The sequence below is a fragment of the Helianthus annuus genome, chromosome 14 (assembly GCF_002127325.2).
Source record: "Helianthus annuus cultivar XRQ/B chromosome 14, HanXRQr2.0-SUNRISE, whole genome shotgun sequence".
Classification (NCBI taxonomy): Eukaryota; Viridiplantae; Streptophyta; class Magnoliopsida; order Asterales; family Asteraceae; genus Helianthus; species Helianthus annuus.
The window spans coordinates 32,239,724-32,266,568 of NC_035446.2; the positions used below are offsets into that span (position 1 = coordinate 32,239,724).

General features: G+C 38.9%; 1 protein-coding gene across 1 annotated transcript; it reads left to right on the top strand.

Moving 5' to 3' along the window:
* Positions 1-26,845, top strand: LOC110906593 (cold shock domain-containing protein 3-like). Its single transcript, XM_022151703.1, has 3 exons — positions 1-694; positions 19,918-19,962; positions 26,676-26,845. Exons 1-3 carry the CDS (start codon positions 1-3, stop codon positions 26,843-26,845), a joined length of 909 nt encoding a protein of 302 aa, XP_022007395.1.

The window sequence follows — 26,845 nt, forward strand, 5'->3', positions numbered from 1 at the left end:
ATGGTGACGACATCAAAGCCTCCAACGATCACTAAGGCCATTGATCTAAGTGTGGCATTAACTGAAGAAGCAATTAGGCTGAACAAGTTCTCAATCTCTGATGGAAAGAAAAAGGAGACTCATGTTGAGTCGTCAGGCGAGAACAAAAGGAAGTTCTCGAACTTCAAGAAAGGTACTCAAGGAAACAACGGTGGTAACAAGAAAAGATATGCGAACCCACTAGCCGAGGTCAAGACTGGTGTTGCAAGTTCAGAGAACAAAGGGAAAGGATACATGGGCACCTTGCCTAAGTGTGATGTATGCCAGCTCCATCATGCCGGCCCATGTAGGTATAGGAAGTGTGAATCTTGTGGGAAGAATGGTCATTCGAAGGAGACATGCTGGGCCGGTACTGGTCGTGGAAATGGTGGTCAGAAAGGAAATAGTAGTGGGAACAGAAACCGTGGTGGAAACGGTTACGGAAACCGCAATCAAGGAGGAAATGGCGGTAATGGTAATCGTGGTGGTACTGGAAACCAAGCTGGAAATGGAAACCGCAGCAACAACCAAGGTGGTACTAGAAACAAGCAAGGATGCTTTAGTTGCGGAGATATTGGGCATTTCAAGAGAGATTGCCCAAAGAACAACCAAGCCCAAGGAAGAGTTTTCAACATTGGAGCTAGGGAAGCTCGCCAAGATCCGAACATAGTCACGGGTACGTTCCCTATCAACCAACACTTTGCATCTGTACTATTTGATACTAGTGCCGATTATAGCTTCGTATCCCTAGAATTTAAGAATATACTTGGGTTAGTAGCTAGTAAACTAGATATTCCGTACTCGACAGGACTAGCTAATGGAAAGCTAGTAGAAGCAAACGAAGTAATTAGAGGTTGCGTTATAGAGCTTGGAGAGCACGAGTTTACTCTTGACTTTCTGCCAGTCGAGTTGGGAAGCTTTGACGTGGTAGTTGGAATGGATTGGTTATCGAGTAACCGAGCTGAGATCGTAAGCCATGAGAAGATCATTCGCGTCCCGATGGTGAATGGAGAGACAATTGTAGTGCATGGAGAGAAGCATGATACGCCTCTAAGGGTTATCAGTTGTTTGAAGGCCCGAAGATGTTTGCCGAAAGGATGTGTTGCCTTCTTGGCACACGTTGTGGACAAGGAAGCCGATGAGCCGAAGCTGGAAGATATCCCAGTTGTAAGGGAATATCCTGAAGTCTTCCTCGAAGACTTGCCAGGATTGCCGCCTCAATAACAAGTCGAATTTCATATTGACTTGGTTCCAGGTGCCGCGCCTGTAGCCAAGGCACCTTATCAACTTGCGCCTTCCGATATGCAAGAATTGTCGACGCAACTTCAAGAGCTTTTGGACAAGGGATTTATTAGACCAAGCTTCTCGCCTTGGGGAGCTCCAGTACTGTTTGTCAAGAAGAAGGACAGTAGTTTTCGTATGTGCATTGACTACCGTAAGCTAAACAAGTTAACCATCAAGAATCGGTATCCCTTGCCGAGGATTGATGATCTCTTCGATCAACTTCAAGGTTCGAGTTATTACTCCAAGATCGATCTTCGATCAGGTTATCACCAACTGCGAATTCAAGAAGAAAGTATACCAAAGACTGCCTTTAGAACTCGTTATGGACATTATGAGTTTCTAGTAATGCCGTTTGGGTTGACAAACGCGCCGGCAGTATTTTATGGATTTGATGAATAGAGTCTGCAAGCCATATCTCGATAAATTCGTGATTGTGTTTATCGACGATATTTTGATATTCAAGGACGAAGGAAGAGCACGAACAACACCTTAGAGCCATTTTAGAGCTGCTCAAGAAGGAGAAACTATACGCAAAGTTCTCAAAGTGCGAGTTCTTGTTGCGTGAGGTTCAATTCCTTGGTCATGTAGTAAATGAGGATGGAATCCATGTGGATCCCACCAAGATCGAGGCGATCAAGAATTGGGAAACTCCGAAGACGACAACCGAGATCCGCTAGTTTCTAGATTTAGCTGGGTATTATCGCAAATTCATTGAGGATTTTTCGAAAATCGCTCAACCGCTGACTTCCCTTACTCAAAAGGACAAGAAATATGAATGGGGAGACAAACAAGAGGAAGCTTTTCAGCTGCTTAAAAACAAGCTTTGCGATGCCCCTATTTTATCCCTACCCGAAGGCACCAATGACTTCGTGGTGTATTATGACGCCTCGCGTCAGGGATTGGGTTGTGTGCTGATGCAGAAACAGAAGGTTATCGCTTATGCTTCGCGCCAGTTAAAGGTTCATGGGAAGAACTACACCACACATGATTTGGAATTAGGCGCAGTTGTGACAACTGGCACAAAACCGGTAACTTCCGTACACTTTAATTATTATTTAATGACTGCAATTATGTGCTTAAATGTCAACATTGACTGATTAGATGCTAAGCAAGTGAATTCATGCACGTTGTATACTACAAAATATTGCTTCATGCAATCGAGGGCGCTGCGTCAGAAATATTAGTAAACTCACCGGTAAGACACACTGTGTCAACGGAACTACAGAAAGCAGTCAGACATTAGAATTGAGGCCTAGGTGTAGGTCCTACGACAAAGGTACATTAAAACCCAAGAGTACATATAAGGGTTTAATTTATGGTCATTACGAAAGCTAAAACACGCACTAAAAGGCACCCGAAACACACTTTAAGTGCAGAACTTTATTAAATTCAGCACAATTCAGCTTTTAACAACATAAATATTGTGCAGAGATGTCGTTTTATCATCCAGAATATTTCCCTAAGTGACGGGAATTCTTTGTGTCACTAAAAATAACACTAACGACACTTTAAATGCTTATTAAGCACTTTAACGAATTAGTATCTAACCGAACAACCGAACAATTTGATTCGATACCGATTTCAAGCTTTAAATCACTTTCTGGAAGGTTATACGCAAACTGGTGCTTAAAAGCAATCAGTTTAACGCGATGTACACTCCAGAACTGTGACGTAAGCCAAATATACCCTAAATATCTCTTACGTAACTTAGAAATAAGTTTCGAAGGATTCGGTATGGCGAAAACATGTTTATTTGAACTAAAGAACTAATTACGACAAAACTGCGAAACGAACGTTGGTGGCCGCCCGGATAATATTTAATCCCACAAATATTCTGTTATGATTAAAATTTTATTTTAATCAGGTTCGTGTTGAAAAGTAAATTAAAACGCTTAAAAACGTTATTTTTCAAGTTTAAGCGCGTACCGTGTGTTCCTACGCAACACAGTGCTTACACTGCAAAACGCAGACAACGCAGTAAACCCAGGAATATGCCAGGAATATGCCAGGAATATGCCAGGAATATACCAGGAATATGCCAGGAATATGCCAGGAATATGCTAGGAATATGTCAGGAATATTCCAGGAATATGCCAGGAATATGCCAGGAATATGACAGGAATATGCCAGGAATATGCCAGGAATATGCCAGGAATATGCCAGGAATATGCTAGGAATATGCTATATGGAAGGTCTATAAATACCACCATTCCATCACTCCATCTTCGCTTCCCTCTCTCCCTCCCTTGTTCTCGGCCCAACCAAGCACCACCGCCACCCTCATTTTCCAACATCATCCATCCATTCCAAGGTGATATTGAGGAGTAAGAAGGCCACTAACGAAGCTCGGTGCAAGCAGATCTTGAAGGACCTTCTTCATTTGCTTTTATCCACCTCTTTTGTCCTCTTGAACTCCCCTAGCCTTGTGCTAGTAGTAAGTGCTTCTAAACATCTTCTTGTTCTTGTTTATGATGGTTAATAGATGATTTAATGGCTAAAAATCATAAACACTAAAGATCACCAACTAAAAGTCTTGTAAAATGATGAACTTAATGGATAAAAGGAAAGTAATGGTGTAAAACTTGTTAAACTTGTTTTGTGATGATTATTTTGTGTTGTTTAATGCTAGTAGTAGTTCGGATCGTCATCTAACCCGGCTAGGTTATGTTCATAGAACATGAACTAGTGTATGTCAAAGTATGAAAAGGACTAGATGATGAACACTACTACACAATAACATGAACTTGTGTAAAAGTAAATTTTCTTGTAAAATGAAGTTCTAAACTATTAGATCTAAAGATCTACAAGTGGTATTTTCGGGAAACCAACTGTAAGACGAAACCATGTTTTAAAACCGGATCTTTCATGAACTAGAGGGGTTTTTATGAACAAACAAGTGTGTGGACACTTGTGTAACAAAAGTTTTAACAAAGAAATAATTTTCGTAAAAACCGACTAGAAGTTGTGAAACTTCATATTCCTTAAAAATAAAGTTTTTAAGAAATTAAACTTATTTTTAAAGATAACAAGACTTACTAAATGTGCTAGTAAGTTACTACACATTTTTGTGAATATTCAAGTTCATGGAATAGAGGAATTAGTATATATTGTTGGTGATTATTGTTGAAGATTGATTGTTGATTAATTAAAAGAAAATAAACACATGTTTTGAAAACATGGGAAACCTCCATTTTTAGGGGAAACTCTGTCAAATTTTTTATAAATTTTGACACTTAGAAAAATATAAGTATTTGAAAAACTTATTCCCTAAAAATGTATTTAAGAGTATTACCAAGGTTTCCCTAAATTTTTGTGATAAGAAATAAGGATTTCTTCAAGAATAAAAATGGATATAAGTATGTATATTTTTGAGAGAAAAATATATATTATTTTATCACCAACTTTTGTGCTAAGTGTATATAGTATGTGTTATACGTGCTAGCGTATTAAAACTTAAAAATACACTAAATACTCATGAGGAGTATAAACATAAGAACACACATACAACATACAAGAAACATAATTCAGGTGCAAAGTGCAAAACACGAGATACTTAAATTAATATGTGAGGAAATAATATAAGTAAGATGCTTAGTTAAAAATATAAAATATTTTTAACACAACAATACGAATACAAATGAGAGTGACTGTACTTGTGCGACGCAAGTCTAGTGACTAACGTTAAGAAAACACATATAGGTCGCGACGTTAATTAAGCAAACCCGGTGAAGTTTACGACGCACAGGAACACAAAGTTGTGAGTTCATGCTCCCCCTTTTCTTTTAACTGTTTTTAGCTTTATAACTCGGAGGTGAAATACATGTTACAAATACTTCAATATTTACAAATTGATATGTTGTGTACTGAAACGAGAAGTACTCTTGGCGAAAACTAGTGCCAAGAATTGATACGAGAAATCGTGTCACGGATAGGGTACCATAAGCACCATTAATCGTGTACATACTAAGACCGCAGAACAAAAGGTTAGATCTAATGGGTTTCAGGGCAGCCCCACTCTTGGTGACAACTAGAACCAAGTAGTGTTTTTGTGTCTCAGTCGTGAATCGACTATAGAAAAATGCCTATGGTTTGGTGACTTCCTATGTCGTGTCACATGTTAATGGCTTTGAAACCCATTAATACTTGATACATATAGAGATACTTGACTCATTCATGAATACGCGTTTTGAAACAAAATACATACCATGTTTTTCAAACAAAGTATACAAACGTTCAATACAAAAACTGCATGAATTCACACCAACATTATGTTGACGTTTTTTTTTTTCCAAAACTCACATGTATTTCAGGTAATTAAAGGTGGGTGTGCGCGCGGTCTTACTTATGCTCGTGGATGTCGCTATGTTTTATTTTCGCTAAATAAAGTTGTAACTCTTAAGACAATATGCTATCACGTGTTGTAAGCACTTGACTTATGTTTTGGTAATGTAATGTTTGAAGTTATTTTGAGCATATAGTATGTTTACCTTTCGTATGCAATGAGAACCTTTCATGATCACACCTCGTGCTTCCGCCGTAGAAAGGGGTGTGACAGATTGGTATCAGAGCTGCGATTGTAGTGAACCAGGATTCCTTCTCGAGTCTAGTCTACAATCTCTAGGATCCTATCACGAAAACAATTTTTCAAAAAGTTTTCATTGCATAAAACGTCCCGCGACATCCACTGCCTAAAACTATTTGCATGAGTCTAGAAAAGACGCTACGTGACCTAGGGTGCACTGGGGTAGCACTTGTCTATGATTAAGGATTACTTGCAAATATGTGTGATAATTAGCATATACATGTACTAGATGTAGAATACCCCTAGTATACATGGCTTTGCCTGAAAACAATGACTTAACTGAAGGAAGAAATACGAGGATGAAACGAACTGTGCGGACTGTGCAAGGAGTTACGTAATTATGGATGCATACATAATTATGGAATTCAGTGCACAGAAACCACAGCAGGTCTTGTCACGTGTAGATTCCCTCAGTGCAAGCCTACTAAGTACTCTGCTAGAGTAATAATTGTTTGATGTTAATTATGTGGTATATACCTGTGAATATATATGCTACTACCGTTTAGTACGACGACATCAAACAAATATTTAACCCTGTTGTGTTATGTTCTATCAGAACATGGCACCCAGGAGAGCTGTGAATGCTCGAGGTGGTGATCAACCTCCTTCTCCCCCACTGCCAGAACTGCTGAAGAGCTAGACGCTCTACTGGAAGAGAGGATCTCTGTTGCTATCGCCCAGTATGAGGCGAATCGTACCCAAGACAGTAGAGGGCCAAGCAATGCTAGGCGTAACGGACATGGAGATTCGTCAGGAGGAAACGCAGCCCAAGGTAACCTTAAGACAATTTGCTAGGCATGGAGAAATTTATGAACGGTCCTTGCTTCATTATTTCTCCAATTGCTCATATGTGAATTGGTTGGGTTAATTACAGGCTGCACCTTCAAGCAGTTCCTCGACTGCAAACCAATGAACTACGATGGCACTGGAGGAGCGGTAGCATATGTGCGTTGGACGGAGAAGACTGAGGCCACTATCCGCATGAGCAAGTGTACCGCGGATCAACAAGTCACCTTTGCAACTGGGTTATTTGTCGATGAAGCTTTGACTGGGTGGAACCTACAAGTCCAAACCCTAGGCGATAATGCCGCGTATAGCATGACTTGGGATGAACTGAAAGAGAAAATGCGAGAGAAGTATTGCTCTCGTGCCGAACTCCAAAGGTTGGAGACGGAGTTCTGGCACTTGACTATGGTAGGTGCTGACATCACAGGGTATACTCGAAGGTTCCATGATTTGTCTAGGGTGATTCCCTACATGGTAACTCCGGAATTCAAGCGCGTTGAACGCTACATTTGGGGATTGGCCCCGGAATTTCGTGGCATGGTGACTTCAGCCAAACCCCAGACAATCACTGAGGCTGTAACTCTGGCTGTCAGCCTTATTGAAGACTGTGTTCGCATGGAGAAGCTATCACTGAACCCGACAGAAAACACCGAGATGCATGCTGAGTCGTCCGGTGGCAAGAAAAGGAAACATGCAAACTTGAATCAAGCAACTCGTAACAACAAGGGTTCCAACAAGAAGCGTGGCCCCAACCCGCCTCAGGAGGCGAAATCGCTTGCAGCCATGGACGGCGCTCCAGCTAAGGGATACCTGGGCACCTTGCCCAAATGCCATTGGTGCAAACGCCATCACGAGGGAGTTTGTCGCATCTCAAAGTGTGACAAATGTGGAAAGTTGGGTCACCGCACTGAAGACTGTTGGAGTAAGAGGAACGGGAATGGAAATCGTAATGGGGCTGATAATAGAAACAATGGTGGAAATGGAAATGGTGTTGGCAACGGAAATGGGCGAAACCAAGGATGCTTCAGATGTGGAAGCAAAGATCATTTCATGAAGGATTGCCCAGAAGGAAACAATGCTTAGGCCCGAGCATTTGTAATTGGAGCAAGGGACGCACGCGAGGACCCTAACGTGGTCACCGGTACGTTTCTCGTTAACAATCACTTCGCATCCATATTATTCGACACTGGAGCCGATTATAGTTTCATGTCCGTGGAATTTAAACGTACGCTTGGAATAGAATCTAGTAGATTAGAAATTCCTTATTCCATAGAACTAGCCAATTGTAAACTTGTTGAATCGGGCGAAGTTGTTAGAGGCTGTACACTAGAACTTGGTGAACGAAAATTTAGCATCGACCTCTTACCTATCCAATTAGGTAGCTTCGATGTAGTAGTCGGCATGGACTGGTTGTCCACAAACCGAGCTGAAGTTATTTGTCATGAGCAAATCATTCGCATCCCTTGGGCAAATGATGAAACTCTCATCGTACATGGAGAAAAACGAGATGCACCTCTTCGAATCATCAGTTGCATGAAGGCACATAAATGCTTAAGGAAAGGATGTGTTGCCTTCCTAGCACACGTGATAGATAAGAAGACTAAGGAGCCGAAACTTGAAGATATTCCTGTAATGAAAGAATTCCCTGATGTCTTTCCCGAAGATCTGCCAGGACTACCTCCGCAACGACAAGTCGAATTCCGTATCGACTTGGTTCCAGGAGCCGCTCATGTAGCCAAGGCGCCCTATAGACTTGCACCATCCGAAATGCAAGAATTATCCACACAACTCCAGGAGTTGTTGGATAAAGGATTCATAAGGCCAAGCTTCTCGCCCTGGGGAGCTCCAATATTGTTCGTGAAGAAAAAGGATGGAACTCTGCGAATGTGTATCGATTACAGAGAACTGAACAAGGTCACTATCAAAAATCAGTACCCACTACCGAGGATTGATGACTTATTTGATCAGTTGCAAGGATCAAGCTACTATTCCAAGATCGACCTTCGATCTGGATATCATCAGTTAAGGATCCAAGAAGAAAGCGTACCAAAGACGGCATTCAGAACACGTTATGGACATGACGAGTTTCTTGTGATGCCATTCGGGCTGACGAATGCACCAGCGGTCTTTATGGATCTGATGAACCGCGTATGCAAACCATATCTCGATAAATTCGTGATTGTATTTATCGACGATATCCTAATCTACTCAGGGACGAAAGAAGAGCACGAACAACACCTCAGAACCATCCTAGAACTACTGAAGACAGAGAAACTGTATGCAAAGTTCTCAAAGTGCGAATTCTGGATTCGCGAAGTACAATTTCTTGGTCATGTGATGAATGAGAAGGGAATTCATGTAGACCCGTCCAAGATTGAAGCCATAAAGAATTGGGAAGCTCCCAAAACCCCGACTGAAGTTCGGCAATTTTTGGGCTTAGCGGGCTACTATAGGCGATTCATCGAGAATTTCTCAAAAATAGCTCACCCACTAACCGCCCTTACGCAGAAAGACAAGAAGTATGGCTGGGGTGTTAAGCAAGAAGAAGCTTTTCAGCTACTCAAGATCAAGCTATGCGATGCACCAATATTGTCACTACCCGAAGGCACAGAAGACTTCGTGGTATATTGCGACGCCTTGCGACAAGGACTGGGTTGCGTACCTATGCAACGCCAAAAGGTCATCGCTTATGCTTCAAGGCAATTGAAGGTGCACGAAAGAAACTATACCACTCACGACCTGGAACTGGGCGCAGTGGTATTTGCCTTAAAGATCTGGCGATACTATCTATATGGTACTCGATGTACAATCTTCACAAATCACAAAAGCCTGCAACACATACTTGATCAAAAGGAACTGAACATGCACCAGCGGCGATGGGTCGAGCTGTTAAATGACTACGACTGTGAGATTAAGTACCACCCAAGAAAGGAAAATGTTGTAGCGGACGCGTTGAGCCGAAAAGAAAGGGTTAAGACCCTAAGGGTTCGAGCATTGGAAATGACTATCCGAACGAACCTCACTTCACGTATTCGTGACGCACAACAAGAAGCCCTTAAGGTGGAAAATCACAAAGCTGAATACCTCCGGGGTGCATTGAAGTACATGGCGCCAAATGAAGAGGGGGCCTTATACTTTAAAAAGCGCATTTGGGTTCCGCTCTATGGTGGCCTACAAGAAGTCATCCTTGATGAAGTGCACAAGTCAAGAAACTCGATCCACCCAGGGTCGGACAAGATGTATCAAGACTTAAAAGAATATTATTGGTGGCCAAGACTCAAAAGCGACGTTGCTGTCTATGTAGGAAAGTGCCTGACCTGCGCTAAGGTTTGTGACAACCAGTAACTTCGACGAATTAAATCTATACTTATTTAGTTTATGGTGTGTAAACGTGTAGTCGAAACCAAGTCCATATTGTGATGAACCGACTCGAACCGTTTGAACCATGACATAACTCGCAACTTATGAGCCCTGAACCTGAGCATGATCATTATTACATTATATGGGTTGATTAATTATAGTCTTATTGTTAGTTTGTTTTAAAAAAATAAATAAATAAATAAATAATAGTAATATTAAAACAACGAAGGCTGCCCAATCCTATCTCACACCAATTCTATTGCTTTGTTTTGTACGGCCCAATCATTGTTCCCAAGCCCAGTTGCCACATCCCTTACCATGCGGCCCAACCTCAAACAATTCTCAAACCGCCTCAATATGAAGGAGACATTATATTTACGTTCATGCTATAGGACATGATCACAATCCCAAAAAAAAAGGGCTTAAACCCTAATCTCCTCTTCCTGGTCATCTATACCGACGGCAGCCCCCTCCCCCTCCACTCGAAGCAAGATCCTCTCCTGTTCTTGATGTGTTCCTTCGAATCCCGAGTCTCGGTTAGTTAACTCACACCTAGTTTGGCCTGAATTTGTATTATAATTTATGGTGATTATGTTTGATAATGATTAAGCGATTACGTGAAACTATATGGATGTATATGTTCGTTTGTTGGTGTGTATATGTATCGTTCCTACTCGATGTTATGCATGAAAGTATGGCTATGATAAGTGCTTAGTTTGCACGCAATACGTATGACGCATATGATGCTGGATTCGCTTCACTCTTACCGGTCGACTTCGTTTTAAAACTATGAAAATTTACATGAATCCTAGTAATACATGTACACGTAACTACGTATATCTTTGTTACATATTGTATCCGAACGGAAACGTAGGGAGTAGATTTGAATGATAGTTTCGGTACGACTCCGGCATAATAATATGAACACATATACGGACTGGCATGCTTGGTATAGACGTGTGATTGTATATGTGATACCGTGTTCGGTCGATCGTTGGTAGTTATAGAGGGTCTAAGGCTTTAAAATTTAACATATATGTGCGAACACATGTGAAGTAAATGATGATATGATAGTGTAGATTATAGTTGTTTGTGTTATCATCACTTATTTGATATATGAATATGTGTCATATGAACTTGAAGTATAAACTACACAGTTTAATGAATGCAAGATTTCTTCTTGATAAAATGCTAATTTAAATATCTTAATTTAAAGAAGGACGTTCAGATTTGTTAACTTGATAATCATGATGATAGTTGTTGATGTTCATATTGTTTCCTTTTAAGCGTACAACCATATATACTTAGGGTACAACCTGGTCATGCACATCTAAAAAGTCAAGGATATATAAGTGATGTTCTTTGCATGTTGAATGCTCGGGCCTGTTGTCTGATGGAACTATAATAATGATGATGTTAGGGATTCTATATATATGTTGACTAATATTATATGAACATGTGATTGGTGTTATATAAACATGTTGACTGATGGACTCCATAGTCGAATAAGGAATGATAGTTTTCTGTGATTGGGTCGATCAAATAAGTAACATGAAAACTGATGTGGGCCTCAGGTTAGCGGTAACATCTAAACTCGGTCAGCTTAGTGGGCCGAAGAGTTATGTGATTTCTTGATTGATGTTGGGCCATGCTATATGGGTTATGGAATATTATAAACTATGGTTAAATGCACATTCTTGAGTTGTGAACTGTGTTAGTGTGATATGTGTTCATGTAATATGAAAATACATAGGGCCCGAACACCTATTATAGTTTGTGTAATGATACGTGCCATGCTTGTTCATAATTACATAATAGGAATAGGTGAATTATGTGTGTAAGTAACTAACTGGCGTTGAAACCATACTAGGATTGGATTGATCGAACAGTGAACACATACTTTAATCTTACCGAGCAAATCGAGGTGAGTTCACACTCTTACCAAGGCATGGGGTTCCCAGGGTGGGAATGGGATTGAATGATTTATTCGTACATACTTAGTTAATCGAACCTAATGATATGGTCCTCGGGTGAGGAAGAGTAAAGATAAGATACGGCTAGACTAGTATACCTATTGAACTGATCTTCGCATACACGCCAAGGGTTGGCCGCGATATTATGACTAATCATTCGCACACATGCCTTGGGAAGGCCGCGAACTATAGATACTAAAACTTCGCAAGTAATGCCAGGGTGGCCGCGATACAAATATACAGTCTAGGACATTTGGGAGTATTTCCCCAAATCTTCGCATACATGCCGAGAGGGCCCGCGATGGAAACTAATACGATACATGACTTAATGAACGAACACAAGGCTTACTATACTATTACGATTACTGAACTATTGACTGTGAACTCGCTCAACTAGTTGTTGACTCTCTGCTGCATGCCTTGCAGGACCTTAGGTACATATGGAGCTTGCACAAGGAGGAGCAGGTCGTTGTGGGACATGGATCGTGGATGCCATGTTAACATTTAAACATTGAACCTATGATTTACATTGGATTTACATACTTACGCTTCCGCTACTCAAATTACGTTTTGTTAAACACCAATTATATTGTGATGGGTTGTTTTGATTAACTTTACTATTTAAATGTTATGTTCAATATGATTGGTGGCTTGATCCTGGTCATGTCACGCCTCCAAGCGGTGGTACTCCGCGTGTGGATTTTTGGGGGTGTGACAAGGTTAAGGCTGAATACCAGAAACCGTCTGGCCTACTACAACAACCAGAGATCCCCATGTGGAAGTGGGAGCAAATCTCGATGGATTTCATAACAAAATTACCCAGGACCCCGAGAGGGCACGATATGATATGGGTAATAGTTGATCGATTAACAAAGTCTGCGCATTTCCTACCAATCCGAGAAAAGGATAGCACTGGAAAACTGGCAGAGATATGTTTGAAAGAAATTGTGGCACGTCATGGAGTGCCGACCTCCATTATTTCAGACAGAGATGGACGCTTTGTCTCAAGAATCTGGCAATCATTTCAGGAAGCCTTTGGATCTTAGCTAGATCTAAGCACGGCATTCCATCCACAAACAGATGGCCAGAGCGAACGAACCATACAAACATTGGAAGATATGCTTCGCGCATGTGTCATGGATCTAGGCGGCAGCTGGGATACTCACCTACCCTTAGTTGAGTTTCCCTACAATAACAGTTATCATACAAGCATAAAGGCCGCGCCGTTCGAAGCTCTGTATGGCCGCAAGTGCCGATCGCCCCTATGTTGGGCAGACGCTGGTGACAAACGTATGGTTGGTCCTGAACTAGTACAAGAAACAACCGACAAGATTGCGCAGATCCGAGAGCGCATTAAGGCGGCTCGAGATCGACAGAAGAGCTACGCTGATCAAAGACGAAAACCCTTAGAATTCGAGGTGGGAGACAAAGTGTTGTTAAAGGTCTCACCTTGGAAGGGAGTAGCCAGATTCGGAAAACGTGGGAAGCTGAATCCACGATACATTGGACCATTCAGAATCTTGGAGAGAATTGGTATCGTGGCTTACAAGTTGGAGTTACCGGAAGACCTTAATGGAGTACATGATACGTTTCATGTGTCCAACCTCAAGAAGAGTCCAACACAAGAGAACGTGATCATCCCCGCGGATGAAGTGCATATTAATGACGCCCTCCGATTTACCGAACAACCCGTTGAGGTTACCGACTGGAAAGTCAACAAGACCAGGAGGAGCAGTGTGAAACTTGTCAAAGTACGTTGGAACTCTAAGCATGGGCCCGAATACACATGGGAACACGAAGACCAGTTCAAGGAAAAGTATCCCCACTTATTCAAGAAGACTCCTGCGAGAGTTAGTTCAGTCTGAATTTCGGGACGAAATTCTTTTAACGGGGGGAGACTGTGACAACTGGCACAAAACCGGTAACTTCCGTACACTTTAATTATTATTTAATGACTGCATTTATGTGCTTAAATGTCAACATTGACTGATTAGATGCTAAGCAAGTGAATTCATGCACGTTGTATACTACAAAATATTGCTTCATGCAATCGAGGGCGCTGCGTCAGAAATATTAGTAAACTCACCGGTAAGACACACTGTGTCAACGGAACTGCAGAAAGCAGTCAGGCATTAGAATTGAGGCCTAGGTGTAGGTCCTACGACAAAGGAACATTAAAACCCAAGAGTACATATAAGGGTTTAATTTATGGTCGTTACGAAAGCTAAAACACGCACTAAAAGGCACCCGAAACACACTTTAAGTGCAGAACTTTATTAAATTCAGCACAATTCAGCTTTTAACAACATAAATATTGTGCAGAGATGTCGTTTTATCATCCAGAATATTTCCCTAAGTGACGGGAATTCTTTGTGTCACTAAAAATAACACTAACGACACTTTAAATGCTTATTAAGCACTTTAACGAATTAGTATCTAACCGAACAACCGAACAATTTGATTCGATACCGATTTCAAGCTTTAAATCACTTTCTGGAAGGTTATACGCAAACTGGTGCTTAAACGCAATCAGTTTAACGCGACGTACACTCCAGAACTGTGACGTAAGCCAAATATACCCTAAATATCCCTTACATAACTTAGAAATAAGTTTCGACGGATTCGGTATGGCAAAACATGTTTATTTGAACTAAAGAACTAATTACGACAAAACTGCGAAACGAACGTTGGTGGCTGCCCGGATAATATTTAATCCCACAAATATTCTGTTATGATTAAAATTTTATTTTAATCAGGTTCGTGTTGAAAAATAAATTAAAACGCTTAAAAACGTTATTTTTCAAGTTTAAGCGCGTACCGTGTGTTCCTACGCGACACAGTGCTTACACTGCAAAACGCAGACAACGTAGTAAACCCAGGAATATGCCAGGAATATGCCAGGAATATGCCAGGAATACACCAGGAATACGCCAGGAATATGCCAGGAATATGCCAGGAATATGCCAGGAATATGCCAGAAATATGCCAGGAATATGCCAGGAATATGCCAGGAATATGCCAGGAATATGCCAGGAATATGCCAGGAATATGCCAGGAATATGCTAGGAATATGCTATATGGAAGGTCTATAAATACCACCATTCCATCACTCCATCTTCACTTCCCTCTCTCCCTCCCTTGTTCTCGGCCCAACCAAGCACCACTGCCACCCTCATTTTCCAACATCATCCATCCATTCCAAGGTGATATTGAGGAGTAAGAAGGCCACTAACGAAGCTCGGTGCAAGCGGATCTTGAAGGACCTTCTTCATTTGCTTTTATCCACCTCTTTTGTCCTCTTGAACTCCCTTAGCCTTGTGCTAGTAGTAAGTGCTTCTAAACATCTTCTTGTTCTTGTTTATGATGGTTAATAGATGATTTAATGGCTAAAAATCATAAACACTAAAGATCACCAACTAAAAGTCTTGTAAAATGATGAACTTAATGGATAAAAGGAAAGTAATGGTGTAAAACTTGTTAAACTTGTTTTGTGATGATTATTTTGTGTTGTTTAATGCTAGTAGTAGTTCGGATCGTCATCTAACCCGGCTAGGTTATGTTCATAGAACATGAACTAGTGTATGTTAAAGTATGAAAAGGACTAGATGATGAACACTACTACACAATAACATGAACTTGTGTAAAAGTAAATTTTCTTGTAAAATGAAGTTCTAAACTAGTAGATCTAAAGATCTACAAGTGGTATTTTTGGGAAACCAACTGTAAGACGAAACCATGTTTTAAAACCGGATCTTTCATGAACTAGAGGTATTTTTATGAACAAACAAGTGTGTGGACACTTGTGTAACTAAAGTTTTAACAAAGAAATAATTTTCGTAAAAACCGACTAGAAGTTGTGAAACTTCATATTCCGTAAAAATAAAGTTTTTAAGAAATTAAACTTATTTTTAAAGAGAACAAGACTTACTAAATGTGCTAGTAGGTTACTACACATTTTTGTGAATATTCAAGTTCATGGAATAGAGGAATTAGTATATATTGTTGGTGATTATTGTTGAAGATTGATTGTTGATGAATTAAAAGAAAATAAACACATGTTTTGAAAACATGGGAAACCTCCATTTTTAGGGGAAACTCTGTCAAAATTTTTATAAATTTTGACACTTAGAAAAATATAAGTATTTGAAAAACTTATTCCCTAAAAATGTATTTAAGAGTATTACCAAGGTTTCCCTAAATTTTTGTGATAAGAAATAAGGATTTCTTCAAGAATAAAAATGGATATAAGTATGTATATTTTTGAGAGAAAAATATATATTATTTTATCACCAACTTTTGTGCTAAGTGTATATAGTATGTGTTATACGTGCTAGCGTATTAAAACTTAAAAATACACTAAATACTCATGAGGAGTATAAACATAAGAACACACATACAACATACAAGAAACATAATTCGGGTGCAAAGTGCAAAACACGAGATACTTAAATTAATATGTGAGGAAATAATATAAGTAAGATGCTTAGTTAAAAATATAAAATATTTTTAACACAACAATACGAATACAAATGAGAGTGACTGTACTTGTGCGACACAAGTCTAGTGACTAACGTTAAGAAAACACATATAGGTCGCGACGTTAATTAAGCAAACCCGGTGAAGTTTACGACGCACAGGAACACAAAGTTGTGAGTTCATGCTCCCCCTTTTCTTTTAACTGTTTTTAGCTTTATAACTCGGGGGTGAAATACATGTTACAAATACTTCAATATTTACAAATTGATATGTTGTGTACTGAAACGAGAAGTACTCTTGGCGAAAACTAGTGCCAAGAATTGATACGAGAAATCGTGTCACGGATAGGGTACCATAAGCACCATTAATCGTGTACATACTAAGACCGCAGAACAAAAGGTTAGATCTAATGGGTTTCAGGGCAGCCCCACTCTTGGTGACAACTAGAACCAAGTAGTGTTTTTGTGTCTCAGTCGTGAATCGACTATAGAAAAATGCCTATGGTTTGGTGACTTCCTATGTCGTGTCACATGTTAATGGCTTTGCAACCCATTAACACTTGATACATATAGAGATACTTGACTCATTCATGAATACGCGTTTTGAAACAAAATACATACCATGTTTTTCATACAAAGTATACAAACGTTCAATACAAAAACTGCATGAATTCACACCAACATTATATTGACGTTTTTTTTTTCCAAAACTCACATGTATTTCAGGTAATTAAAGCTGGATGTGCGCACGGTCTTACTTATGCTCGTGGATGTCGCTATGTTTTATTATCGCTAAATAAAGTTGTAACTCTTAAGACAATATGCTATCACGTGTGTAAACACTTGACTTATGTTTTGGTAATGTAATGTTTGAAGTTATTTTGAGCATATAGTATGTTTACCTTTCGTATGCAATGAGAACCTTTCATGATCACACCTCGTGCTTCCCCCGTAGAATGGGGTGTGACAGCAGTGGTGTTTGCATTAAAGATTTGGCGACATTATTTGTATGACACCCGATGCACGATCTTTACTGATCACAAGAGCTTACAACATATATTCGATCAGAAAGAGCTTAACATGAGACAACGACGATGGGTTGAGTTGTTAAACGATTATGATTGTGAAATCAAATATCACACAGGAAAGGCGAATGTAGTGACAGACGCCTTGAGTCGAAAAGAGAGGATTAAGCCCATAAGGGTTAGGGCTTTGGAGATGATCATTCAAACAGACCTCTCAAGAAGGAAAACTTGAAGGATGAATACCTCCGTGGGATGGAGAAGCAGTTGGTACCCAATGAGGAAGGAACTTTGTGTTTTATGGGACGAATTTGGGTTCCCCTCTTTGGTGGTCTCAGAGACGTGATTTTTGATGAAGCACATAAATCAAGGTACTTGATCCACCCAGGATCGGATATGATGTACCAAGATTTGAAGGATTTCTACTGGTGGCCGAGATTGAAAGGTGATGTTGCAACTTATGTTGGAAAGTGCTTAACCTGTGCCAAAGTAAAGGCCGAGTATCAGAAGCCCTCAGGTCTTCTACAGCAACCCGAGATACCCATGTGGAAGTGGGAGCAAATCTCAATGGATTTTATAACGAAGTTACCAAGGACACCTAGAGGTCATGACACGATTTGGGTAATCGTAGACCGTCTGACAAAGTCTGCGCACTTTCTGCCGATCAGAGGAAAAGGATAACACTGGTAAGCTAGCTGAGTTGTACCTAAGGGAGATAGTAGCACGTCATGGAGTGCCTATCTCGATTATTTCTGACAGAGACGGAAGATTTGTATCAAGGATTTGGCAATCTTTCCAGGAAGCGTTTGGTTCTCAACTGAATTTGAGTACTGCTTTTCATCCGCAGACGGATGGTCAGAGCGAGAGAACAATTCAGACGCTTGAAGACATGTTACGAGCTTGCGTAATGGACTTGGGTGGCAGTTGGGACACTCACCTACCTTTGGTTAAGTTCTCCTATAACAACAGCTACCATACAAGTATACAAGCTGCACCGTTTAAAGCTCTTTACAGACGCAAGTGTCGATCACCGTTATACTGGGCAAATGCGGGCGATAAACAGCTAGTTGGTCCCGAGTTGGTTCAAGAAACAACAAATAAGATCATACAGATCCAAGAGCGCATTAAGACGGCTCGTGATCGACAAAAGAGCTATGCAGACCAAATAAGGAAACCTTTGGAATTCAAAGTGGGAGATATGGTTCTATTGAAAGTCTCACCTTGGAAAGGTGTGGCACGCTTTGGGAAGCGTGGAAAGTTAAACCAACGATATATTGGACCGTTCAAAATCCCGGAAAGGATTGGTCTTGTAGCTTACAAGTTGGATCTACCTGCGGAACTTAACGGTGTTCATGATACATTCCATGTATCCAACCTGAAGAAGAGTCCAACACAGGAAACGGTGATTATTCCTGCCGATGAAGTTCACATTGACGACACACTCCACTTCACCGAAGAACTCGTTGAGGTTACGGATTGAAAAGTTAACAAAACTCGAAGGAGTAGTGTTAAACTTGTCAAGGTCCGATGGAACGCACGTCACGGACCAGAGTTTACTTGGGAGCGTGAGGACCGCATGAAAGCTAAATACCCGCATTTATTCCCTAACACCCCTGCAGGTAGTAGTAAAGCTAAAAATTTCGGGACGAAATTTTCTTAACAGGGGGAGAATGTGACAACTGTAAAAAATCCAGGTATCCGTATAATTAATTAATCTTGATTAGTGTTTAATGACTATGCTGAAATTTCAATTAACTGCATTTTGATTACTGCCATACACAAACATGTGCATCATACATTGTCAAATGTCATACCAATATTGCGTGAAAGCTATATTGCCTCAAATGATGCATTAAGTACAGTTAGTACAGTTATCTGATAAAGCAGGAATATGCTGACGGAGTTCAGTACATAGGCAGACAGTGTGTTGAGACACAGAATGAGCCAGAGACTAAGTACTAAGTACTACATAGGCAGACAGTGTGTTGAGACACAGGTTGAGAAAGTTGTTGAAGTCGAAAAAATAGTCGAAAAGATTGTTGAGGTTATCAAGCCGTGTGAAAAATGCTTGGAATCTTGCAAGCAGTTTGCAGAAAAAGATGTGAAACTGAGTGAGAAAGACAAGATGATAGAAAAGTTACTGTTTGATCTCAACTACGTGAAAGAATCTTACGATGTGTTGAACAGAATGGTAACTGGTCTGTAAAAGACTAATTCTGAAAGAGAAGATGCACTGACAATGCTGAATGCAGTGATGATGTCGAAGCAGAAAGCTATCAATTTCTATATTGAAGAAAGTGCAAAATGGAAGCAAGAGTTGGAAACTGAAAAGATAGAAAATGAGAGAATCAGACGATTATTACAGAGTTATTCTAGTTCTGATTATCTTATTGACCGAATTTATCCAACTGTTGCAGGTATGGAAGCATTTAAAGATGAGAAGCTGAAGAAAAAGGATACTGGTAAGAAACAGAGTGTTAGTTACAACAAGTGTCCGCCTCCAATCTGGGAAGGATATTCTCCTAGAAAACCAAATGAGGAGCAAGTTCAAAAAGCAGTCAATATAAAACTGAAGTCTGATATAACCGATGAGTTACCAGAAAACATTGACATCACTTTTACATTGTCTGACACTGATCATGAGTCCAAGTTGATAAAAAAGATGGTCGATCAGGTGTTGGATAAAGATGAGGAGTCTGAGTCTGGAAATTCGAGTTCGTCGGTCAACAGTCCAAAGACATCGGTTAAACGGGCTTACAGTAAAGAGTTTTTGTTATCAAAATCAAATTTGGATGATGAAACATTCGAAGTTGCATATACTTTGAATGATTCTGACAAATTATATTTTGATAAAGAATTTCCAATAAGAAGTGTTAAATTTGAAATGATCAAAAAGGTTTTCAAAATGACAGAAATTAATATTTCTGAAATAAAAGATTTAAATCTTACTGAAAACCTAAAAAATACACTTCAAGAGTTCAACAAAGATTAAACAAGAAAAAAGGTTACAGTTCTGGTTCAGGTTTTCACAAGAAGCCAAACCATAACGGTAATTTCAAAAAGAAAGGTTTAGGTTTTATTGCACCTGAAAATTATAAAAATGATAAAATTTCTAAAACAAACACAAAATTTGTTTCAGGAGGAAGTGCTGAGGAAGAACAGAAGAAACCATTCTGGAGACAATCAAACCAGGAGTTTCTTGCTGAGAAGAAGAGAATAGGAACTGTTGTTTTTCATAGAAAAGATACGAGAACCTGTTTTAAATGCAATGAATCTGGTCACATTGCATGGAATTGTCCGTTGGATACAAAGAAAAAACAGGGAGTTTCTGAAAAATTCAAAGAAAAAGTTGTCGATGTTGAACCACCAACTGAAAAATTCAAAACTTTTGAAAATTCTACTTATGAAGTTGGTAAGTGTTCAAAGAAAAATTTTTACAAAAAGAAAGCCAAAGACAACCAGATGTGGGTTGTTAAGAAGTCTGAAGTAAAATCGGCAATGATTCTGGTTCTACAAAGCCAGAAGAGCCACAGATTGAGTGTAAAGAAGAGAATTCAGTACCTTCAGTGAATGATGATAATTTTCCATCATTAAAGGATGAAAATGTTAAACAAAAGGTTGGTAAGGTTGAGATTTCGAATCAATTCTATTCTGAAAAAAAAGAATTTGATGTCGAGAAAGCATTTAATGGAAATGTGAAAAAAGATTTTTGGAAAAATGGTTGAGGGTAAAGTTCAAGGGGTTAAAGATTTTTATGCGACAAAGAAGGCAACTTATAACCCAACTGAATCAGAGTTAAAATCACCCAAGGTTGGTAAGACTTGGGTGGAAATTATTTTTCCTTAAAAATCTGACTTGCCGGAGCTCCCAAGTTTGTAATCGCGGAGCAGGAATCGACATCATTCTTGATAAAAATTGATTTTGTGAATGAATTTTAAAGTTAAATTTTACAGGTTGTGACTTGCCGGAGCTTCCAGGTTGGTAAGTGTGAAGCAAGAATCGGCATCTTTATTGGTAAAATGAATTTATGTAGATGTTTTATTCCTACATGTGGTGCAGATGGTAATTTTACAAGTGATTCGTCAAGCTCATTAGGTTGAACTTGATGTAATCTTCTTTCTAGTGGTTGATAATGGGGTTCATCTATCTTAAACAAGAAAAAAAACAAAGTGATGATCTTATCCGGGAACCTACAAGTGGTTAAAACAAAAAACTTATTTTCCGAAAAAACCATTTTGATTAAAACAAACTTAAGTGTTTTGAAATCTTAATGGGAAAATAGTTTGTTGTAAGGGGGAGTTCTGATTGTTTATGCTAAGTGGATGGCGAATTGAAGCGATTCACAGTAGTTGTCAATTTTCTTGTACAGTTTGTTTTTAAATTTTTTTAATTGTGTTTGCATTTTAGGGACAGTAAAAATTTCAGAAAATCCAAAAACATTAGAAAATTTGAAAAAGCCAAAAACATAAAAAAATTCAAAACTGAGTTTTGATGTATAAAAGAGGAAATGATAGTACATCAGTGGACTATCACAACATGCTAAAGAAATGGAAAGTCAAAATGTGATAAACAATCTCACTGCGGATTTGCCAGTAGGTTTTTGCACATTTAGTAGATTGTGACGAACATTTCTTGGATATATGGGTAACCCCCAAAATCTTGTTTGAAGGGTCCATCTTTCTGAGATACTAGGTCTTTATACTCAGTGATATCTGGGGTATTATCCCGGGACTTCTGATTTTGCGGAAGCAATAGCCTAGTCCCCGTATAATACTTTGCAAAATGCTTTGAAATATAAGCTCACCCTCAGCATAAAAAATGATAAAACATTGAAAAATGTAAATCATGTGATGTTGAAGAAAAGATTCTCTAAAGGGAACACACCAAAAGTCGAGCCGTCATCACTCTGCTGAACGGAAGTTCTGACCTGAGCTCTCACGGTTTCGCATTTAACCCTTTAACAGATATCATCTAGGTATACTCACCTATAAGACTGAATATTGGGATCTGGATACGGGAGTATATTCAAGTGGTGGGACACGCGAATAAGTTTAAGTCATTAAAACATTAATCTCGTATCTCGAAACAGTTGAACTTTGTGTGAAAGTTTAAGTGGACCAATATACTGACAATCTAGGTGAATTGTTTAGAACTTAAAATGAAATGAAGCTTAACGATGTTAGTGATTTGTCTCAAAAACTGATATGATCCTCTTACACAAACTCACAAAAATATTGTCTATAAATATTTCTTTACTGCATTTCTTTAAAATCAAAAATTCAAAAAACAATTTGAGTGTGTTTTAGCAAAATTTTTGAAAAATTAAAAAAGATTCTCGACAACTGGTGTTGAAGAGCTGATTTTCAAAATTTCAAGTGCTAAACATGATGACATTTCGTGAGGGGGAGTTTGTGTGTAAAAGTTTTAAAATAATTAAATCATTCTTTCAAGAGGTTCACCAGAAAGAGATCTACAGGTGGAGTCTGTGTTTGTCAAGTTTTAATATCATAAAACTTATGTTTGTGGTTGAGACAATGCAGGGTTGAAATTTGAGAAAGAGCCCGGTTTGTATACCTGAGGACTCTGTGATAAGAGAAAGCCAGGTTCCGATACCTGAAGATCAGAATGGATGCCAGGTGATGATCCTGATTACGAGCATAACTCGAGGGAGAGTCTGCTTGTAAAAGAGGAGCCTGTGGATGCAAAGAGCCAAGTTACGATTCTGGAACTAAAGTTCACGCAAGCTGATGATGCTGATGAACTTAAGGAATCAAGAGATCTGATCAAGAGAATTGGAGAAAAGTTTGAGCCATGTTCTGATCCTGATCCTAAAAAAGGCATGTTGAGAGAAGGAGTCGGTTTGGTGCTGATAGAAAAGAGAGCAGTCAGACTGATAAAGACTGAAGATGCAAAGACTCGGCATACAGTAGACTCATCAACATCTGAGGGGGAGTCTGTTGGTTCATACATCGGTCGACTTCGTCTTGTATCGAGTTTTGCATTTCACATGGCATAAAGATCGAGGAATTATGACATAGAGCTAATTTCGCATGTAGATGGTAATTCCGCATGAAGACATCTTTCAGTAATTCCGTGCGGAATAACATTGTAATTCCGCATGAGTATGTTAATTCCGTTTCTGATGTAATTTCGCATGTAAGTGATTTCATTTAAAGTCTGTTTCAAACGGAATTAGCTTGTCTATATATAGGGTTGATTCCGTTTCACTTGGTACGGAATTAGACTGTGATACCGAGGTGCTGCCGGTTTGTCTACTGATTGTAAACTGTGTTATATCAATATACAAGACAGTTTAAGTGAAGATGTAGCTGAATTCATGCATTATGTCTCTTTCCACCTTTCATAGTGTATAGAACACCTCTGATTGACCCCCTTTTACTTTAACTGTTTTCAGTTTTATAACTTCGGGGGTGAAGTACATGTTACAACTGTTTACAAACGTTATTATTTGGTATGGTTAGCTAAGGAAGGGTACACTTAGATCATGTGAGTGGTGGGTATAACGCTTAAGGCCATCAATCCCCGTAGTAAGACCGAGGACATGAGTGATAGATCTATTTGGGTGTAGCGAGCCCCGCCCATGTTGGACCAGGGTTTGGCCCATGGGTAGACTATGTCTTACAGCCGGAAGCCCGGTGCAAATCTGCTAGGTTTGAGCTTTCCTACATCACGTTACACATATCAATGGCCTTGCAATGGTTTCAAAGGTTTCAAACTTACATTCATACTTACAATGGTTTCAAAGGTTTATCCATACACACAAACAAACACACGAACTCGCTCAAATTTTGTTGATGTTTTTCAAAATATATGCATTTCAGGGAATTAGTAAGTGGATCTGGCGGGCGTTGGAAGTTTCATGTTGCGTTGTCAATAAAGATGTCATCCATGGTGTTGAGGTTTGGGTTTGGTGTCTTATTCCTGGACGAGACACATCTTCCAAACCTTGGTTTTATTTAATACCTTTTGATGAGTTCTTAGTGAACTCGTAAACAATTCGCATGGTTTGTAAAACTTGAATTTGAAGTCTATGTTTAAACAATGATGTTGTGATGTTTTCAAACTTATTTAATGGATGACAAATCTATGGTTTTTATCATATAGTTGTTGTTATGATTGAATGCAATGGTAATAAGAAAGTCACACCATAATCACGCTTCCGCAAAAGTCAGGGTGTGACCTAAAATTCTCTAGTTAAAGCAACGCAACATATGTTATTTCCTGTAATCACAAAAACTCAACAAGTGGTCATCAATTATTAATGTCAAATGGTATTAACACACCATTTGACCCATCTATTCGAAATGACCATTTTCAACATATGATGGTATTTTTAATACCATCTCACCCCTTTCCCTATTTTGGTTTGCATCGTGAGTTTTATTTACCTAAAAGACAATTTCTCATTTTGTTTGACCCGTTATAACTTTCATCAAAAGGTGTTCTTTCAAATCTATTATCTATTCGCTAATCCATGCCCGGATTACTACTTTACCATTTTACCCGCCACGTTTACACCACAACATAGCATTTCAAAATTTTATATTTGTTCATCATCTCACATCAAGCTTACCTTATTTACCCTTTTCACCATAATCTATGGTTTTTGCCATTCTCACTTGTTCCGACCCGTCTTATATCGTGCCGAAACATCTTATTTCATCCACTTAATAGAATTCATAAACAATACTTGCAATTTAAATATTTTGTAAATAATGTAAAGGGACGTAAGCTTTACTTACCGTGCATCCATTTTTGCTCTTTCTCCGCGTATTCAATCCGTTTGATCCGCTTCTTTCCTAAACCTCCATCTAGCTTGTCAAACGTCAAACTATTATATAATATTCACATGGTGATTAGGTTAGTCATTCTAGATCATAACCTTTATGCCTTATGAACCGTTATACTACTTTTCTTACCGAACTTTATCATAGGTCGGTTTGGCCTTTTAAAAGTTAAACTACCTCATAACACATGAGTTTTGGACACTTAAATTTAACAACTCATTTTGGCATTTCGCCTTTTACCCAGTAGGCGCTAATCCTAGGCCACCGTTCAAATTTCACTTCCTACTAATTTCATCTCAATTTTACTATCATTCGGGCATTTTAACAAACACATTGCGGGCATGATTTGTACACTATTTTTATCTAACTCATTACTAGCTTTTAACCAAGTTTATATTATCAAAATCAAGCCCTTAGTCTAATATTCAGGAATTATATCACTATCTTGCATTGTATCATCAGTTTCCTCACAACTTAACATACAAAATCTTGCTATCATCACAATGATATAAAAACCCACTTAGTACATATATGGGGAAATCATCAAATCCCTAGTTTTTAACACTAATTCATCAAGTTTTCAACTAGGGTTTGTTTCTAAACATGAATTCAACACTATATCACTCATACATTCAAGATTCATTCCCGAATTTTGATTATGAGTGTTCATCATAAATTTAAAACATCACCAAATTACAAAATTTGACATACCTTACGATCCTTTTGACTTGGTGATCGTCTATACGTGTTCATGCATTGATTTGGAGCTTGGATTGAGCTTCAATTTGATGAATTGTTGAGCTAGGGTTTATAACCCTATTCTCCTGGCTTCTCCTGGTCGATCAAATAAACACACGCATGTGTGTGTTTTTATTTTTTTTTTGTTTTAAATGTTTTAATTAAAACACTTTCCTATTTGCCCATATTTAGTCCCTCGTGTTTAGAAGTTTCTATAAAGAGGGTTATAAGTCTTGATTTTTATTTTTATTCTTTCACTTAATTACCCACTAATAACTTAGTTAATTATTCCTAGTTAGCTTAGTAGGTTCCGGGGTTCATAACCCGTTTTACTTTAAGTCTCGTTAACTCAGACCCTTTTTATATACTTTGTTTCTCTCAAAGTATTTATCCTCCTTTTAATTAATGTTAGGTTTATTTATTAAATCCTAATACTTATCGGGTTAATTTCACCACTAACGGTATTTTTATCCGTTCATAAATATTAACGTGGTTTGATTACCAAACCCGTTTTCGGGGTGTTACAATATGATCTATAATGACAATGTTCTCGCTACAACTGAAAAAGTGCACATTTCATAAAACTGAAAAAAAAATGTATGACTCACCTGGAAACTCTGTAAAAATAGGTTCCGGATCTTCAACAACTCTGCTCTCAACCAATGCATCTTCATATTCATTAAGTGCAAAATCAGGTAAAAGATTATGTGGGATAACATTTAAGGGAGAACCCGTTAAAGAAGTTTCCGGATCTTCATTGAATGCCGCCGTACCACCGGAAACACTCCGTGGTGGTTAG